The 20,302-nt window shown below is 42.0% G+C and overlaps 1 protein-coding gene across 1 annotated transcript in view; it reads left to right on the forward strand.

Annotated features, from left to right (window-relative positions):
• ODF2L (outer dense fiber of sperm tails 2 like) overlaps positions 1–17,910 on the forward strand; it is a 37,518-nt gene extending 19,608 nt beyond the window's left edge. The window contains exons 11-19 of the mRNA XM_053391863.1: positions 3,446–3,555; positions 5,537–5,672; positions 6,096–6,206; positions 6,905–7,009; positions 8,035–8,193; positions 9,878–9,963; positions 10,057–10,219; positions 14,665–14,790; positions 17,329–17,910. Of these exons, the coding sequence (XP_053247838.1) occupies positions 3,446–3,555; positions 5,537–5,672; positions 6,096–6,206; positions 6,905–7,009; positions 8,035–8,193; positions 9,878–9,963; positions 10,057–10,219; positions 14,665–14,790; positions 17,329–17,457 (1,125 nt within the window). The 3' untranslated portion in view covers positions 17,458–17,910. The remainder of the gene's footprint in view (positions 1–3,445; positions 3,556–5,536; positions 5,673–6,095; positions 6,207–6,904; positions 7,010–8,034; positions 8,194–9,877; positions 9,964–10,056; positions 10,220–14,664; positions 14,791–17,328) is intronic.
• Positions 17,911–20,302: the final 2,392 nt, after the last annotated feature.

Here is a 20,302-nt window from a genome sequence, read left to right on the forward strand (position 1 = left end):
TCTCCGGGGGATGGGGGTAGGCCAAGGGTTTGAAAATGGTATAGGTGCAATTTATTCTGAACAAAAAGCAAAGTTAATTGTTAACAATGTGGTTACGGAAGAATTCAAGATAGAAAAAGGGACACGTCAGGGGTGCCCAATCTCTCCATTACTTTTTATATCAGTCCTGGAGGTTTTGCTGAATATGATTAGAAGGGATCAGCTGGTTAAAGGGATACAGGTCGGAGCTAAACAATACAAATTGAGAGCTTTTGCAGATGATCTGGTACTTACTTTACAAGAGCCAGAATCTAGTACTAAAAGGGTCTTAGAATTAATTCAAGAGTTTGGTCAAGTAGCAGGATTTAAATTGAATAAGTTAAAAACTAAGGTATTAGAGAAAAACTTAACAGCTATTGAAAAAGAGAGGTTTCAGAATGAGACAGGTTTAACTGTGGTTAAGAAAGTGAAATATTTGGGGATTAATACGACAGCTAAAAATGTGAACTTATTTAAAGATAATTATGAGAAATGTTGGGCTGAAGTGAAAAAAGATCTAGAAATTTGGTCAAATTTTAAGCTTTCCTTGTTGGGTCGAATTGCAGCTATAAAGATGAATGTATTGCCTAGAATGTTGTTTTTGTTCCAAACATTACAAATTGTGGACAAGATGGATTGTTTCAAGAAGTGGCAGAAAGATATTTCTAAATTTGTCTGGCAGGGCAAGAAGCCCAGAATAAAATTTAAGATTTTAACTGATGTAAAGGAAAGGGGGGGATTTGCCCTGCCAGACTTTAAATTATACTATGAATCTGCAGCTTTCTGCTGGTTGAAGGACTGGCTGCTTCTTGAGAACACTGACATTTTGGACTTAGAAGGTTTTAATAATATTTTTGGATGGCATGCATATTTGTGGTATGACAAGGTCAAAGCTCATAAAGCCTTTAAAAACCATATTGTCAGGAAAGCATTATATAATGTCTGGATTAGATACAAAGATTTGTTGGAAAATAAAACTCCTAGGTGGCTGTCGCCAATGGAGGCAAAGGCTGTGAAAAGGCTCAATATGGAGTCCAGATGGCCGAAATATTGGGAAATTATGGAACAAGAAGGGGACAAACTGAAACTGCAGAAGTTTGAAAAATTAAAAGATAAAGTGCGAGACTGGCTTCATTATTATCAAATAATGGAGGTTTACAAGTTGGACAGGAAAATTGGCTTTCAGGTGGAAAAATCAAAATTGGAAACAGAATTGTTAGAATCCAATACTAAAAATTTGTCAAAAATGTATAACTTGCTGTTGAAATGGAATACGCAGGATGAAACAGTGAAGTCAGCCATGATTAAGTGGGCACAAGACATTGGCCATAACATTATGTTTGCTGACTGGGAAAAGTTGTGGACCACCGGTATGAAATTTATGGCATGTAATGCCTTAAGAGAGAATATTATGAAAATGATTTATAGGTGGTACATGACCCCAGTCAAGCTTGCAAAAATTTACCACTTGCCTGATAATAAATGTTGGAAATGTAAAGAAAATGAAGGTACATTCTTTCACCTTTGGTGGACGTGCCCGAAGATTAAGGCGTTCTGGGAAATGATATATAATGAACTGAAAAAGGTATTTAAATATACCTTCCTGAAGAAACCAGAGGCCTTTCTCTTGGGTATTGTCGGCCAATTGGTGTCAAAGAAGGATACAACATTCTTTATGTACGCCACAACAGCAGCAAGAATACTCATCGCGAAGTATTGGAAGACACAAGACCTACCCACCTTGGAAGAATGGCAGATGAAGGTGATTGACTACATGGGACTGGCAGAAATGACTGGCAGAATCCGAGACCAGGGGAGAGAGACAGCGGAGGAAGATTGGAAGAAATTTAAGGACTATCTTAAGAAACATTGCAAAATTAATGAATGTTAGTATGACGCTGGTTTAGTATTTATGTGGTTTTCAGCTGTAACGGATAAGTAAAAAGAAAAGAAAGGTAAAAAATTAATTGAAACTTAGGGAAAGGATTTGCTGAATTAACAAATTAGAAATTGGAATACAGAAAGGGGAGGTATGAGGAAGTCGGGGAAGTAAGTTATAAGAAAATAAGGGATAGAAAGTATACTTGTTTTATTTTTGTGTTTTCTTTTTACTCTTGTCTGTTTCTATTTTTGTATTTTTGTATTTTTGTTTTGTTATGTTTTTATATAATTTTTGAAATTTTAATAAAAAGCTTTTAAAAAAAAAAAAGAAGCAGTGATTCTTCAACATCAACTTTGTTGGACTGGTCATGTTGTGCAAATGCCTGATTAGCGTCTTCCAAAGCAACTACTCTATTCTGAAAATGGAAAGTGTTTAAAGACTCAAGGCAAATCTTTAAAAATGTAGTGTAAACACTGACAACTGGGAAACACTGGCCTGCGAGCGCTCCAACTGGAGAACGGCCTTTACCAAAGATGTGATGAACTTTGAAGACCCTTGAACTCAGGACGAAAGGGAGAAACGTGCTAAGAGGAAGGCACGCTTGGCAAACCCTCACCATGATCAACTCCCGGCCGGAAACCAATGTCCCCACTGTGGGAGGACATGTGGTTCCAGAATTGGCCTCCACAGTCACGACTCACTGTTAAGACCGTGTTTATGGAAGACAATCTTGCTCGGCTATGAGCGATCATCAAAGAAGAAGATGATTAGGGACAGGAAGCTTCAAGCTGGGGGTGAAATGCAGCCCTGCAGGCTTTCTTCACTCCCTCTTCAGCTCTGAATTGTGCTGGTTTTATTCCATTACTAGTTTTATTCCAGATTTAGAGGCAGCGCTCTGTCCACCCCTCTACAAGCCTGCTTATTTGGCTGCATGCAGTTTATCACTGCCCATAGCTACCAACTGACTGCTTCTGTACAGAGCTGCTCTGGTGGCAAGGCATGCTCCAAGTGACCTGATTTAGAAATACTGCTTTAAAATTCCAATTTTAATACTGTGTTCCTTGCTGTCAGTGATGTCATGGGCGCTAGCCAATCAGGTGACCATAGCAGTTGAAGCGGAAGAAAAGTATCCAAGCAACAGACTGTAATCCCTGTCTACAAATGGCATAGGAGATGTGATCTGGAGTATTTTCTATAACCAAAAAGCTTACAGGCATGGCCTCATATTTCACACTTCGGAAATGTCTGTATAGAACTTTTAAATACCTCATTTAGGGAAACGCTCTCAGCAAGTTTAAAACTTCTGTTTTGCTGGAAAGTTAGTACAACCGCTTAGGTTCCAGCTGATTCTTGTGTTTCAGGATTTTATTGGTGTGTGTTTATGTCGAGATTTCAAGCTTTTAAGTTTTTACATTATTCCATACTACTGCAATATACCTGGAAATGGCTTTGAATGAAAATACCTCCTGTGTCTGGGGAATCGGGAAGAATTAAACAGAAAATGAGTTCTTATATTACATGGTCTGTGTTTTGTACATTCTCCAGGAAATCCAATTGTCTGAGGTACTTTCAGCTTGTAATGTCTGGAAAAGTCATCACGAGGCAGTGGTAGATGAAAAAACCAGGTTAGAAGTTCAGGCTGAAACTCTGAAAAAGTAAGTTAATGCTTAATACCTCTTTGCAAATAATCAGTCTCTTTATTAAAAATGAGGAACCGGGCTAATATGGTTGTTCTAGGATTTTGCATGTGCTTTTTTTAGTCTGCCCTCCCCAAGTGTGTTTACTTGACAACCCTTCACTGTGGGAATGGGATGGAGCAGTATTTTCATCATCTCCTAGCCTGCTGTGTTTTCAGTGCTAGACACGGAGGAAAGGAAACCAAGATCACATTTAATGGTTATGGTTTCTCCTCCCAACAAGAACAACCAAAAGAAGAAGAATGGGGGAACTGTTACTAGTTAAAGAGCTGCATTTCCTATCATCCTTAAACAACTACAGTTCCCATGATTCCTTAGAGGACTCTGTTGTGACGTTAACAGATGAGAGTGCTGGAGGTGAAATGGTGAAACAGTTAGATAGTTACCCAATCAGAACTCAGGGGGGTGGAGTCAGAGGGACTATAAAAACCAGCTCTGGGAAGCTGGAGTTCATTGGGAGTTAGGTGGTTGGTTGGAGTGGGAGTGAATTGGGATAGAGTTTGTGGGTAGGTTGAGTTAGTGTAGCGAAATAAGCTGAGTCAGGAACAGTTAGGAGTTAGGAAGACAAGTAAATATCTGAGAGGTGGTTTAGTGAGTGAGAACAGGTAGCGGAAGTTCTAGGTCTGGATAGGCACCCCATGATTGTAATTGACCGAGACCATTTATGAAACCACACACTTGTTAAAATGCAATAAATAAAACAGAAGTTTATGTTCCAATTTAACCCTGACTGGACTCAGTAATTTACCAGGTAGGGCCTGTTGGGATACTGCCAGGGAGATAAAGTCCATCTGAGCCCCAAGCTCGGTGCCGGACGATCCATCGACCTCCCTTAGTCACGCAGTATCTAGCAATTGTAGCGACACGAAGCCTCAAGAAAAGATAGCCACATTCTTGGACTTGTGCACACTCTATCAGCAGAATTCACACAACAGAAGTTGCACAGCATGAGAGCAGAACATGCATATTTACAGTTTATTAGGCGTTGGTCAGAACAAAGAAAAGCATGACCGTCTGCTCCGACTGCTCAGGCAAAACAGCCAAAAACGAAACGAACTTACAACATAAACATCCTGTGAGACAGGAACTTACGCAGGCTGTTATACAAACATCCTGCTCCCTTTTAAGGTGGAACGGAAATATCCTAACAGGGCCTGGGTGGTGGCAGCGAGAAATAGTGGTGGCACAGGGTTCAATAGACGGTGAAACATCCGGGGACCCTGTGTGATCGCCACATCCGTAACTGTTAAAGTGGCATAAGAGCACTTTAAATGCATGGTGGTGGATGCGACCCAAGCGAAGGTACGGGTGTGGATTGCGTGAGGTTCTTGTGGCCAAATGCTTGCGATCATAGTACAGCTAAGGTCAATGTATAGGCAAATATATTAGAAGAATTAAGGCAAGCAGGGAGGCGGGGAAAAGGTGAGTTTGGAATGTTAGTAGTGAATGATGATTGGATGAGAGTTTGAAAGGGAGTTTGAATGCTGGTGGCGAGAGGGTTGAGCCAGATTCGAAGCAGAGTTGCCTATTTAGTGTGATGTAGGCCATTGTAGCAGCCATTGTTGAAGAGGAACGTTTTCACCTGGTGCCTAAAATATATATAATGAAGGCGCCAGGTGAACCTCACTAGGGAGAGCATTCCAGAAACGGGGGTGGGGGGGCACTGTAGAAAAGGCCCATTCTCTCTCTTTTTTGAATAGTTTTTACTGAGTTTTTCATTTTTATCATGATAATAACAGTTGCCACCCTCCATACCTCTCATGGAGGAGGCACACGAAGAAGTGTTTATACATGATGAACATGAAAGACGTACATCTAAAATTGCTTCTAAGAAGCTGAAAGTAAAGTGGATGTAGTTAAAGCACAATTTAGTTGCCATTTAACAAAATGACATTATGCAAAACAATTTCTGCACGAGTTGTTCTTTGAAATGTTAAAGGCAGATAGCTGACCGTCTGATGGAACTGAGGAGACTTCAAAATGTCGGAAGGAGGTCAACGAATGATATCCTTGGGAAGCTCAATGCTATCGCCTCTGAAAATGAGAAGATTTCACTTGAAAATACTAAATTAAAGGTAAGGTCATCTGCAAACCGCAACTGTAGTTATGCCAATTTTAGTTAGGAGTTCCACTTTGGGAAAGCACCTTAATCCTTAATTTTAGTTATACATTTCGAGTCTCGCCTGTCGGGGTTAGTATCATAGCAATTTTACTGATGGTTAGATTGAAGCAGAAATATTTTCTCACCAGCTTTCTAAACACATTCGGAAAATTTATACCACTCTTATGTATGAATTACTCAGAAGTAGTTCCTTCAGTGGGACTGAGGTACAGGCAGATCTGTTTAGGATCGCGATCCTGGCCTTGTTATCTGCATAGAAATGTCTTGGTGATAATATATGTAGTTTAGTTTTACTTATGCTACACAATTTTTGTTGTTGCGGCATTAATCATTTTTTGGTAGTACAGTACTTTTTAAAGATGTCTCCTTTCTGTAGGCATCTTTTGCATCTTTGGAAGCGAGCATTGTCTCGGCGGAAGCTGAACTTGTGGACTTACGTGAGGAGGCACAGCAGCAAGAAAGCATAATTGAACATTATAAAAATGAGGCAAGTTGATGTCTTGGGCATGCATAGAATCCCACTACCTCTTGCAGAGAACAGCACCATCACCCAAATTCATTCCGCTGGTATATTCCTAGGTCCAAACCAAAATATACTCCGTATATGTTCAGTCCAGACACTGAAGTCCAGCTCCAAGGGCCTTCTGCTGGTTCCCTCACTGCAAGAAATGAAGCTACAGGGAACCAGGCAGAGGGCCTTCTCGGTAGTGGCGCCTGTCCTGTGGAATGCCCTCCCATCAGATGTCAAGGAAATAAACAACTATCTGACTTTTAGAAGACATCTCAAGGCAGCCCTGTTTAGGGAAGTTTTAAATGTTTGATGTTTTATTCTGTTTTTAGTGTTCTGTTGGGGACCCCCAAGAGTGGCTGGGGAAACCCAACCAGATGTATGTATGTATGTATGTATGTATGTATGTATAAATAATTATGTTTCATTGCATTATTATTATCATTATTCTGTTCGGAGCCGCCCAGAGTAGCTGGGGAAACCCAGCCAGATGGGCAGGGTAATAATAATAATAAAATTATCATCATCATTTTTGTGTGTGTGCATATAATAAAATATTTGTGTATATAATTTATAATTCTTAAGGGGGGAAACATACATAATTTTTTAAAAATACAATGTTCTCATATATATATATATATATATATATATATATATATATATATATATTGTTCTAGGTGGAGAAATTAGAAACGGAAGCTGAGGAACTGAAAGCCAGATATGAGAAAGTCATACATGAAGGCAAAAAACTAATGGATGGCAAAGATTTAGAAATTGATGTGGTGAGTATAATATAATTTTAGTAGTTGTACCCCGCACATCTGGCTAGATTTCCCCAGCCCCTCTGGGTAGCTTCCAGTGCGGTAATTATATGTGTGGAAGTTCTTTTTTCACTTTCCTAGAAAAGACTATTCAAGATTCTCTGATTACAGTTTAACATAATGCATTATTTTACTTAGCTTACTGAATCATATTTACATGAAAATAGTTATAGAACTAGAGATAGGTCAATAGATAGATAGATAATGATATATTGATACACACACACACACACACACGAGACTGGCAAATATGTACAGACTTATATTCTGAGTCACATAGCAGCTTAAAACCACACCTGCTGCTCTCACAGTAAAACTCACTCTATATATCAGAGCTTTCCAAACTTTTCATGTTGGCGACACACTTTTTACACATGCATCTTTTCGTGACACAGTAATTCAGTTTTACTAGCAAACCGGAGGTTAAACTAACCCCTTTCCAGCCCTTGGAGGAGCAAGGAGGACGTCTGTGCGACACACTGCAGCCGACACACTAATGTGTTGTGACATACAGTTTAGAAAGCTCTGCTTTATATACTTTGACACAGCTTTGTTATAATGTTCAGAAACTTTTACCTGAGCGTTTATTGTTCTTCTACTTTTATTTTTACGCCATTGTTTGCATGTCACGTAAACAAAGATCTATCTCAATGCCACCGTGTTTAAAACAGTTTAAATGAATAAAATGAATAAAAACTACCAAAAAAAACTCCCCTCACACTCTCCACGGTTGGTAACAGACCTAACTGGGGAAAAAACTGCCTACTGTAGATTTTATCACAGGATTTTATGCTACATTAACCCTTTTGGGTACACCTCTCCCATATGCAGCCCGTATAAAAACATATGCCTCCTACAGTATATTTTGTCTTTGTTCAAATATGTTTTATATTTAGTAGTTTGAATATGGGAGAGTGTGCAAAATTATTCTCTTTTCTTTCTTTTTTTACTTCTCCTCCCCCCCCCGACCCGACACGGCTGCACAGGTGAGGGGCCAGTCGGAGGCTCGCTTGAAGGAGTTAGAACATGCCCGTGATTTACAGAAAGCAGCCGAAGGGAAACTTCAGAAGTGTCAGGAAAGCCTGCTGGCCTGCCAAAAGAGCTGTGTAGATAAATCCAAAGCCATTAGGGAACTTCAGGCTCAGGTGCTTGGAGGAAAATATTCTTTTTTCCACAAAACATCTAAACGAAGATTAGATGCACGGAAGGCTGGGAAACTCAGCGGTTTGCTTCTCAGGATCCTTATTTCTGAGTAGTTCAGAAGGGAAACTTCTTGCCTGCTGAGGGCACTCCTGTCACCTCCCTGTTTCCCACAGCTCAAATGTTCCATTTCTAAAGCAAATTGGTGCTTTTCGTGAGATTGGTCTGCTCAATTAGTTTGGAAGGGAGGCCAGTGTTCTTTATGGGCTCAATTTGAAGTGTTGGATCTGACCTTTTCAGGCTGAAAATGACCCAAGTCTATCGAGTATCGGGAACAGCCTCCTCTCTTGTGTGAACTTGTTCTCGTCTCTTTGACAACAGGTGGGGATGAGGGGAGAGGGCCTTTGCAGTTTGCGGCACCCCAATTTTAGAACAGTCTCCCAAGAGACTCTGTCAGACTTCCCTGTCTGCTTTTAAGCGAGCCTTTAAGATTGTTTCACTCTGGTGGGCTGCACCTACCTGACTAGATGGCCGTCAGGATGGAGGAGCTTGCAAGGGGTGCTTCATAGAGCAAGTTGCTCCAGTGGTGGCTAATGCTTTATGGGAGGCTGTTGCTTCAGAGAGCAGTTTTCTAGTCTCTGAAACACGTCCCACCCTCCTTTTTTTTATATCCAGTTACAACCCCTGTCATTGCCCACCTCACTTCAGAAAGTTGCAGGACCGTAGAGGCTTATGCCCTGGGCACATCAGAATGCCCTGGGCGATAATATTCAGCTTTCCTATAAGGGAACTTTGTATGCATCCAAAACAAGTTTTTGTCATATATAGTACAGTGGTACCTCAGGTTACATACGCTTCAGGTTACATACGCTTCAGGTTACAGACTCCGCTAACCCAGAAATAGTAACCCAGAAATAATGTAATACAGTGGTACCTCGGGTCAAGACTTAATTCGTTCCGGAGGTCCGTTCTTAACCTGAAATTGTTCTTAACCTGAAGCACCACTTTAGCTAATGGGGCCTCCTGCTGCCGCTGCGCCGCCAGAGCATGATTTCTGTTCTCATCCTGAAGCAAAGTTCTTAACCCGAGGTACTATTTTGGGTTAGCGGAGTCTGTAACCCGAAGCGTATGTAACCCGAGGTACCACTGTAATAATAATAATAATAACTTTCTGTTTATACCCCACCCTTCCCAGTTCAGAAAACCGGGCTCAGGGCAGCCAACAACAAATTTAAAACAGTTAATTGTGATACTGCAAAAAACAGCATAAAATACAGTATAAAAGTGTGAATAACAATAAATTCAAAGTTCAAAAATCAATTTAGGGGAAAATCCATCCAATAAACATTAGATGATCACAAGGGCTAGCTGGCTAAATTTGTCCTATTTGGGCCAGCGAGGAGACCAGGGGAGAATTAGCTTTGGGATCCCAGAGCGGGTAATCTTCATAAAAAGGGAAGGAAGGGGAATAAAAGATCAGGCTAAATTCAAATTGAAAGCCAGGCGGTATAGCTCTGTCTTACAGGCCCTGCGGAAGGAGGTTAGAGTCCTATTTCTTGGTTAACATTAATTCAGGGCTTTTGTCATGAATTAGTCCTGGTGATAAGTGATGTGAGGATTTGCAAAGAGCTAGCACCTCGTTTTCAGCCCACAGTTCTGTGGGTTATGTTCAAATCCCTGCTTTTACAGGTAGTCGAGAACGACAGTTTCTTGAAACAGCTTGCTTTAGAAGAGGAGAATCGCAACGTTCAGCTGAAATACGAAGACGTTAAAAGGTAAATGTGGCATGTCTCCTGCCATTCAGAATTTCTTTCTCTTTCTTTCTTTCTGTCGTAACCTTACACTAACACTTGTACTTGACTTAAAAGAAAACTAGAAGAAACGGAACTAAAGAACAAAAAGCTTGAAAATCAGTTGACAAGCCAAGAAGATTGCCTTCAGAAAATGGAACTGCAGTTCAAACAGAAACTTGCGAGCTATGATGCGTTAACCAGACAACTGGAAGCAGCTTTGGAAGATGGAAGGAAGAAGGTAGGCCTCGTCTTGAGTATTTTGAGTATATGCATATATGTATATTTATGTACCTGTTGTTCATATACAGAAGCCCCCCCCCCAAAAAAAGAGGCAGTTGCTTCTCTTCTCAAAACTCCATGGAGCACACGGTTTCTGTGAGGGACTCTCCCCAGGACACTCAACCCCTTCCTATGCCACACCTTCCACTGACTCTGCACCTTCCTCAACTGCTTTTGCCTGGCTGGAATGTGTCATTGAAATGTGGTGATAGAGGATAGAGAGGTGTTAGCGTGCAGCATGTCAACCTCTGGCTTTTGCCTGGCTGGAAAGTAGCCTCCTATAGAAAAGTAATCATATCTGTTGCCCCAACTTTTGCCCACCTACCAATGGCATGCAGCCCCCTAGAAGGTGGGCTAAGAAATACAAAAACATTTTTAAAATGCCAAACATTAAAAAATATTTTACCGTATTTTTCAGTGTATAAGATGCCCCCATGTATCAGATGACCCCTATTATTTTTTTTAACCCAAAATTAAGAGAACAAAACCCTGAAATAGATTGGCAGCAGAAAGTTGTGGAGCTTTTGGGGGGCAATCGCTTGTTGCTGAAGGGGAACCAAGGGGTAGGACGCCAAGGCAGAGCCCATTTCATGCTATAGAGCAAACTGAGTTGAGGAAGGTGGGGAGCAGGGCAGGGGTGGTGTTTACGGGGGGAGAGAAAAGGAAAGAAGGGTGAAGAGAGGTAGCCAAGGCAGCTCTTGGCAGCGGCTGCTTTCACTCCAGTCGTTGAGCCGGCAGGGGCTGCAGGAGGCAATCCACTCACCAGCACATAGCTGGAAGGGGGAGGAGAAAGAGGGGGCAGTGGCAGGAGAGACTGCTTCGGCCTGCCCAAGCCAAAATCCCGGACATTTGCTTAAATATGGAAGGGGGGAAAAACCAATGCCCATGTCCCATGTATAAGACAACCCCCAATTTGTTACTAAATTTTTAAAGCAGAAAAAACAGTACAGTGGACGCTCAGGTTGTGAACGTGATCCATGCAGGAGGCACGTTCGCAACCCGCAGCGCTGCGTCTCCGCACGTGTGGGTCACGATTCTGTGCTTCTGTGCATGCGCAAAGTGCGATTTACTGGTTCTGCGCAAGCGGCAAAACCTGGAAGTAACCCATTCCGGTACTTCTGGGTTCGACGCAGTTCGCAACCCGAAAACGCACAACCTGAGGTATGACTGTAATTAGTCAAAAAGTGCCCTTGATTTATTGGGCAGCTATGTGTGCATGCATGTGGGACGCAAGTGGTGCTGTGGTCTAAACCACTGAGCCTCTTGGGCTTGCCAATCAGAAGGTTGGCGGTTCAAATCCCCTCGATGGAGTGAGCTCCCGTTGCTCTGTTCCAGCTCCTGCCAACATAGCAGTTCGAAAGCACACCAGTGCAAGTAGATAAATAGGTACCGCTGCGGCGGGAAGGTAAACAGCATTTCCATGTGCTCTGGCTTCCATCACAGTGTCCTGTTGTGCCGGAAGCGGTTTAGTCATGCTGGCCATATGACCCTGAAAAGCTGTCTACGGAGAAACGCGGGCTCTCTCGGCCTGAAGCAAAGTGAGCGCTGCAACCCCATAGTCACCTTTGACTGGACCTAACCGTCCAGGGGTCCTTTATCTTTACCTTTTTTAATGCATGCACAAGTATATGTGTGTGTATACAAACACATGCAGGTGGCAAGCTTTCTCTCACACTGGTTAGAACTCTTCTTCCAAGGTGATGTCTGCTATGACACATGTTGCAAATCATCTAAAATGGATGGGCAACTTATGATCCCACAGGTATTGTTGGACTTCCAGCTTCCATTGGTCCCAGCCAGCTTGAGATGGAACCCAAGAGCATCTGCATGGCCACCTGTCCCCTGTCTCAGAAGTCAAAGAAATTATGTTTCCCACCGTTAGGCAAATTTAATCGCTCAATTAATTGGCTAGCAGCATAATCTTGTATCGGACGCGGGTGGCGCTGTGGGTAAAAGCCTCAGCGCCTAGGGCTTGCCGATCGAAAGGTCGGCGGTTCGAATCCCCGCGGCGGGGTGCACTCCCGTTGTTCGGTCCCAGCACCTGCCAACCTAGCAGTTCGAAAGCACCCCCGGGTGCAAGTAGATAAATAGGGACCGCTTGCCAGCGGGAAGGTAAACGGCGTTTCCGTGTGCAGCTCTGGCTCGCCAGATGCAGCTTGTCACGCTGGCCACGTGACCCGGAAGTGTCTCCGGACAGCGCTGGCCCCCGGCCTCTTGAGTGAGATGGGCGCACAACCCCAGAGTCTGTCATGACTGGCCCGTACGGGCAGGGGTACCTTTACCTTTATAATCTTGTATATATGTCTACTTGAAAATCAGTCCCATTGAATCCAATGAGGCTTATTCCCCAGAAAGTAAATATAGGATTGCACCTTAAAACTCATAGGATGAATTAACTAAGATTTCTCTAATAGGGTCACCGCTCCCTAGAAGTCACACCTTTCATTTCCTCTAGACTTAGATTGGTGGATCTGTGGCTGGGTCAGATCCCAGAAAAGGATTAAAGGATATCCTTTTTGGATCACAAGAGTATTGTGTGAGAATAGTGAATCTCCTAATCCAGAATAGTTCCTCCTTTTGTGCAAATGCTAATTCTCAAAAAGTGTTTTATGACTCCCTAGAAGTCATACTTCACAGACTGAGTCGTCGTCCCCCCCCCCCCCCGCCAATGAGACATTGTGGCACTGCAGTACAAGAAGTTTTGGGATATTTCTTGAAGAATTTGAGCAACAGCACTAACGTATTTTCTCCTTCCACTCATTAATCTTTGGAATCAAGCCACTAATGACTCATTGACGAGGGGAAAAGGTACTCTATACATGCCCCAAAGCATTCTTTTCACATGACTGTTTACATATTCCAGGGTGAACGCTGACATTGAAAATTGATTCCAGACCTTAGTTCTGTCTTAAATTATGCACCAGGAAAAAAGACCCACCTTGAACTAATCTCCAACTTAGGCTGGTTTCATACATTGATTAATGGCACTGCTGCCCCATGAAAATGAAAATGTGTGGGTGAAGCAGCCTCCCGTGGGGTTCAGGTAGTTTTTACAGTGGTGCAGTTAAAATTACCTGAACCACATGTGGATGAGATCTTTAGACAAATGCCTCTTATGTGAAGCAGAAGTTCTCTTTGCAACTTGTTTTCGCCACCCCACCATTGGTGTTTTCAAACACTAGCGAATGTATGCAGTTTTCAGTATGCATATTTTAACTGAAAATACGCATTTCGGTGCACCGTTATTATTTTTAACCAAGAGCTACATTGCAAAATCTGGAGAAATGTGAAAACCGAAGGATAACGATTCTGAATTCCCATAGCAGTCCAGGAAGTGCAGATTAGGTCCTTTTGTTTAAAAATGCAAACCAAGCAAAACTGAGCATTCCTAATAAGGACATCACCTCCCCCCCCCATTATAAAGCTTTCTTGAGGTGTTTTTCTTTGCCAGTTTATTTACTCGCATTTGGAATAGCCATCTTTTGTAATGTGCCTAAGAATTTTGGCAAGTCAGGCATGCATTGGTCCAGGATATCAGCCCAGTCACTGTTGTTCAGAGGCTTGGGACATTCTCATCTAAGCGGTCCCCATGTTAGAGGCACCTCCTGGGGACATTTTTTAATTATAATAATAATATAATAATATAATTTATTATTTATACCCCTCCCATCTGGCTGAGTTTCCCCAGCCACTCAGATGAGGAGCTCACTGACCGAGAAGACTCCTATATAGCACACCAACCCCAGCCAGCGTGATTAATTATCAAGGAAGATGAGGAGTTGTAGTTCAAAACATCTGGAAAACTCCAGATTGGGGGACGTTGGTCCAACAGGTACCATAGTTCCATATACAAAGACCTTTAAAGGTCAACACCAACATTTTGAATTGAACCCCAAAATGGACTGGGAGTTATTGAAGGTTTCAGAGCTGGCCTGATGTGAGCTTGCCACTCAGTCCGTGTTAAAAATCCAGTACAGTATCTTTGTTCTGAAATGGTTGCAGTTTCTAGCCTGGCTTTAAGGGTAGCTGCACCACGCAGTCATCCAACCTGAAAGTTACCAGGGCATAGATAATTTAGATTTGAATGAGGAAAAAGCATAAAGCCAGTCGCACAAATGTGGCATTCAATAAAGGTAAGATAATAATGTTCATGTAATACATAAACTAGCAATGTTACTCTTGATTAAAAAATAAGATCATTATCCTGCGATTTTTATCTGTACTCTGTTGATTGGTAAACGTGATCTTTCCCTATCAGTCTTTTCTCATTTTCTCATGAAACACATTTCATCTTAAATGAAAACCTCACTGCTGTAAACATTTGTTATTGCAACTTGAAAGGTAAGGGTTTTGATTATTACATTTCGATGGACAGTATATAGGTTTGACTCTTTGTTGTCACAGTTAAAAGAGGAGGTGGAAAAAATCGCATCTAAGGAGCAAGCCTTTCAGATGAAAATATTGGACCTAGAGAATCAATTAAGACGGAAAAAAGAAGAGCAGAGGCACTTGTCTAGAAGACTGGATGCTGTGAGTAGACTCCCATTCCCTCAAGAATTTTGTTCTGTGGGGAGCCAGGTCATCTAGTCTAGCTCTCTATCTTTTTGCTTTAATGTTACTTTTGTTATTTTAAGATTATTGTACATTTGCCTGCTGTTGTTCAGTTTTAAGTGGGTATAATGTGGCGTATGGTTCTTTTATTAAGTTTTATTGTTACTGCATTTTGTGAAAAATTGTATACCAACTTGAAGGGGCAACTGTATCCTAAAATACGGCATCATATATCTGGTAAAGAAATGGTCTATTTCCCTTCATGCTTGGTGGAAGGATTGAATTAGATGTGTGCCTCTGCTGGTGGTGGCAGTTCCCCTTCCACTTGCCATACGGGCAGTGCCAGGGTGGGGCTAAAACAGCCCAGGTTCCAAGCTGGCCCAACTCTGTCACATGATGCACTGCTGTCACATGACGCTCCAGGTTGCCCCTGCACCTTCTACCCTAGTTGGTATGCTCTGCAGAGCTGCAAATACGACTGTGGCTCTGCCACTGAGGCTAAGTTTGCACCCTCAAGAGGTTTTGTTTTTGCCCATTTTTTTCGTCAGTAGCAGAAGGCGCTGCTTGCAAATCTGTTGCTAGAGAAATTCTCTGTATGTATGAGTATGCGCAAACCCATGAGGAATTATCTGCTTGGGACAGCTCATTTAAGAGCAGCGGAAAGAAAATTACTTAACAATATTTGTACATTTAGCTTGTCTTTTTTTCTACTGCCGTGCATCTAGCCGATGGTTTGGGAGATTCCAGCAGGGAAGCCATATGAGCCTGTTAACCACAATCACAGACACACAGGGCCTGTGGCACCCTAAAAACCATCAGATTTGCTTTGTGGCATCAGCTTCACGAAGCAAACAGGATCTTACGCTGCAGTAACATCTGTTAGCCTTTATGAACATAGGAAGCTGCCTTTGTACCAAGTCAAATTGTTAGTCCATGTACCTCAGTATTGTCTTCTGCATGCAAAGCCTGTTCTCTGCCACTAAGGACACGTGTGTGTGTGTGTGTGTGTGTGTGTGGTGTGTGTTTGGAGTATATATAATTTCTTCCACCCCCTCCCCAGCTATCGAAGGGATCAGTAGCTTCCCCCATCTGCGACCTTTAATTTTAGTTTTGTTAACTGCTTCCAAGCATCCCACTGAACACATGGTAGATAGGAATCGTAGGCTGTAGGATACTACTTTCTCTAGCAGAACTCCCTTTCTTTCCACATTTCAAGACTGGTATATTACGTTTTAAGCATTTTCCACTTCAAATTTTACTTAGGCTGACAGTTCAGAATAAATATGAAAGCAATAATATTCATGCATAAGTAGAGTGCCGTTGAGTTAACACAGAACATATTCTTAATTCATCTCGCATCCATGCAGACACACAACGTGTACATATATATATTTATATTGGGAATACGTTATGAAAAGGGAAATACAGAACAGATTGTTGAAGTAATTTGCTGGAAGTAGGGTTGAATTGTAAATAGTTACTAACAAGGCCCAGAACTGCATAAACGTGTATGATTGTTAAGAGGGTATCACAATAATATAAAATAAGAAACCCAAGTCCCAAGAAAGTAATTTGTTTGATCGCTTTTAACCAGAAGTGATTACTACACATAAAAATAATGCGCAGCCCTTACAAATTCTGGGACAGTTTTGACATTTATTCTAACCACATGTATTTTTAAAGATTATGTTCTAGTAAACATAAAAGCAAATCCTAAGAATCCCGTGTAGATTTTATGGGGCTGGTGAATTATGAATGGATCCAATAAAAGTACTATCAATCATTTTGTTTTAACAAGTACCTATGGTACCAAAAACATAAGTTAAATTGGTTACAGGTGCAGTCGGTTTTTTTGTTTTTGTTTAAAAGAAAAACATGGTTCTGGGATTGTAGTGGAGGATGATGCCACTGTTGCCTTTTCATGAAAAGTTAGGTTAAACCTTTAGGATTAGCTTGTGATGGGGCTCTATAGCCATGTTTTCAAGTGGAAAGTTGGTTAGAAATCAAGGTTATTTGGGCTCCCTGGTGAAAATAGGTTGGGTCTCTTGCTAGAGAGATAATACGTTAAGATTTTTGGAACACCAGGTGCATTTTTCAAGTACCGGTTTTGAACTGATAAATAATAATCATAAAAATAATCGGTCTTAATAGGTGTCCATCATTCCTTCTCTTTCTGATACTCAGGTGCGAGTGCCAATGCTTATGTAAGTAAAATGGCGCCATTCGAGCACAAGGCAGAGATTTCAGAAGCCCCAGCGAAGCCCTGATGTTTGTAGAGAAAATACATTTAAGGGAGGAAGAAGTCCAAAAGCAGTCCAATGAGAACTGAGCATGGAATTCTAACTACAGGGAGGAGCACAGGGAGGCAGAAACTAGATGGGAAGGAGAAAGAATTGGAGACTCCTAGCAGAGAGGATGCTGATTCTCTGGGATAGTAGACAGGATGAGCGTTCCACCATTTTGTTGTAGGCCTCACTTCAGCTTACTGATACAGTTTCTTTGGTTTTTCCCCCTCAGAGAGAGAAACACCGTCAAATGTCCTTGAAGGAGTTGGAACACAGCCTTCAAAGATCAGAAAACCAGAACCAGAGTATCCAGAATTATGTGAAGTTTCTGAAAACATCCTACTTAACCATGTTCGGTTGAAGTTTCTCGTTTCAGCAAGTATTTCGGGGGTGGGGGCCCGGCAGCAAGCAAACCATGGTAAAGCAAGACTTGGGCACAGCACCAGACCATAGTTTTTGCAAAACAAAGCCACGATGGGTAAACCAGCAACAGGCATTCAAACAATCCATAGTAAATCATGGCTTAGTAAGCGAAGCCAGTTTCAAAAAATCCTTTGGATTGTTTTGTTTTTTTCAAAAAATTAAAATAAAACCCTTTGCAAATCAGTTACAACTAAGAAAACAGGCAGCTAGTAGAAATGTGAATGTAGCATATACTTGTTCATTACTTCTTCTTTTTTACTGAAATGGTTTTTAAAGGACTCAACACCTGATAATTATATTGGGTTCACTAAGTTTTCTTGGTTTATTGACTATGAAAAGTCAGCACTGACTTTGGTTTTACATTTAATTTATAATAAAAATTTGAACATTTTCCTTGCTTTATTTTTCCTACCTGCTGTCCTTCTGTCTCTCCCCCACTCCCTTCCTTCTACTCTGACGCAGGGATGTGTCTCACATCACTCCTTCCCTAAACCAAAACAGCCTTGCACCCTGATGCTGATCACTGTATATGACCTTTGTGGCTCAGCACCCCTGCTCCATGTCTGCCCTCACCTCCTCTGTGTCACTCACCCAGTCCTCTGCTCACCCCAGAGGAAGGTTGGGATTCCTGCACCCTAACACTTTGAAGACACACACCAACTTAGTTCAACACAGCTGGACTGCCAAGGAGAGAAAGCACATGAAACACTATTCATAGCTGTGCTTTAGTGGCACCTGCAAATAGTGGCCATTTCGCTGTTCACCCCGACTCCAGATCATTTATGGACACTTCACATCAAGATTTCCATTGGGGTTAATACAGATGCACATATCACTTAACTCCTCTCACCCAGCTGTCGGACATCATCCTATTATTATTATTAATTATTTACATACATACCCCGCCTATCTGGCTGGGTTCCCCCAGCCACTCTGGGTGGCTCCCAACAGAACCCCAAAAAAGAGTAAAACACCAAACATTTAAAAACTTCCCTAAATAGGGCTGCCTTCAGATGTCTTCTAAAAGTCAGACAGTTGTTTATTTCCTTGACATCTGATGGGAGGAGTTTCACAGGGAGGGTGCCACTACCGAGAAGCCCCTCTGCCTGGTTCCCTGTAACTTCGCTTCTCGCAGTGAGGGAACCGCCAAAAGGCCCTCGGAGCTGGACCTCAGTGTCCAGGCAGAACGATGGGGGTGGAGATGCTCCTTCAGGTATACTGGACTGAGGCTGTTTAGGGTTTTAAAGGTCAGCGCCAACACTTTGAATTTTGCTCAGAAATGTACTGGGAGCCAATGTAGGTCTTTCAGGACTGGTGTTATATGGTCTCGGCGGCCACTCACAGTCACCAGGCCTACTTTGTAGGTAATGGTATTTCTGCTGATACAGTTTCATACAGAAATCCAACATTACTTTTTATCCTCCCACGTTGCTCTTCACAAGACCACAGAGTAGTCACATAACTTCTTTAAAGGAAAGCCAGACGCTATGATGATTATTGACCCCCTTGTCTTGTCTGAGCATCTTTCCGGTCGATGCCTTGACCAGGACTGACTCATCACATTTACATGAGAAATTCACTTGGCCAGTTGAGACATTTCTTCACTTGTCATTTTGATCAGTGGCTCATATTGTACCTCTGCCATCTCACTGGTATCACATAAGATTCTGTGTTGTTGCACTGCAAGATGCAGCTGTTAACACTGAAAATGATGCCAAGGTTTCAGGTTTACAGCCCTATAAACGTCAAAGAATGAAACAAATGTCACGAGCTGATTTTGCTAATTGTTTTTATTGCTCTTACCTAAGCTGCTCCAAGAACTACATGCTAGAAATGAATAAATAACAGAACAACAGGGGCCCTTGTAAACTGCTAGAAAATTGAGGCCGAGCTAGATAGGTTGTTAAATGTATATTTGCGTTTATTTTGCATGTTTTTCTTTTGAAATGCAAACAGCTGTTGGGGAGGGAGCTGATAATTATTATGATTTTAGCAGGCAAGGAAGGGGAGTTCGATCCTTCCCTCTTCTGCTCTTCTGTCAAAAATCAAAAATTGCTCATTTCAAATTGCTGTTTGTATTGGAAGGAAAACTCCCCCTATGCAGCTAACCAGCAGAGGGAGCTGTTGCGCTGCTCTCTGCTGCACTTCCACCTGCGGTGGTCAGGAAAGGGTACTGCAGTGTAATAATTCAGCGGATGTCAGGTGACACAATGGACCAATAAGGCTTCAGCTGTTCCCTCCATTTTTGGTCCTTAAAAGTTTTGTTTTGCAGAAAAGGTGCAACAACCCAAACTGAAATAAGCCAGGCAGAACAACGTTGTGGTGTAAATATGCAAGCAAATTGGCTGCAAGCTTCAGATACTGTAGCCACAAGGATTTCCTAAGTCTTACCACAAGGCTCAATGAACGTTAATAAATCTATGCCATTTTATCCGCCTTCCAGATTGCGTTCCCCAGGAGCGGACAGGAAAACGTCTCAAATGAGTCCCAAAGTAACAGCGGGTCAGCCAGACTCGTTTCACCTGTTCCCTTTTGCAGAACAAAAGGAAACAAAATACAGTTATAAGAACACAGAATGCAATGATCAGAAACAATTAAAATGCAGGGGAAACTTTTCCTTCTGGCCCAAGGGAGAATGAAACAAGTGCAATAAAAGCAGCAAGACCCTAGGGTTTGTTTAAAGCACTGGTTTGATTATACAAGGGCAAAGAAAATGATCTTTACGTGGTGCCAAAAAGACCACAAAGGAAGTGCCGCGAGGGAGGCTATTCAATCACCTGGGT

Source organism: Podarcis raffonei, chromosome 6, assembly GCF_027172205.1.
Source record: "Podarcis raffonei isolate rPodRaf1 chromosome 6, rPodRaf1.pri, whole genome shotgun sequence".
Lineage (NCBI taxonomy): Eukaryota > Metazoa > Chordata > Lepidosauria > Squamata > Lacertidae > Podarcis > Podarcis raffonei.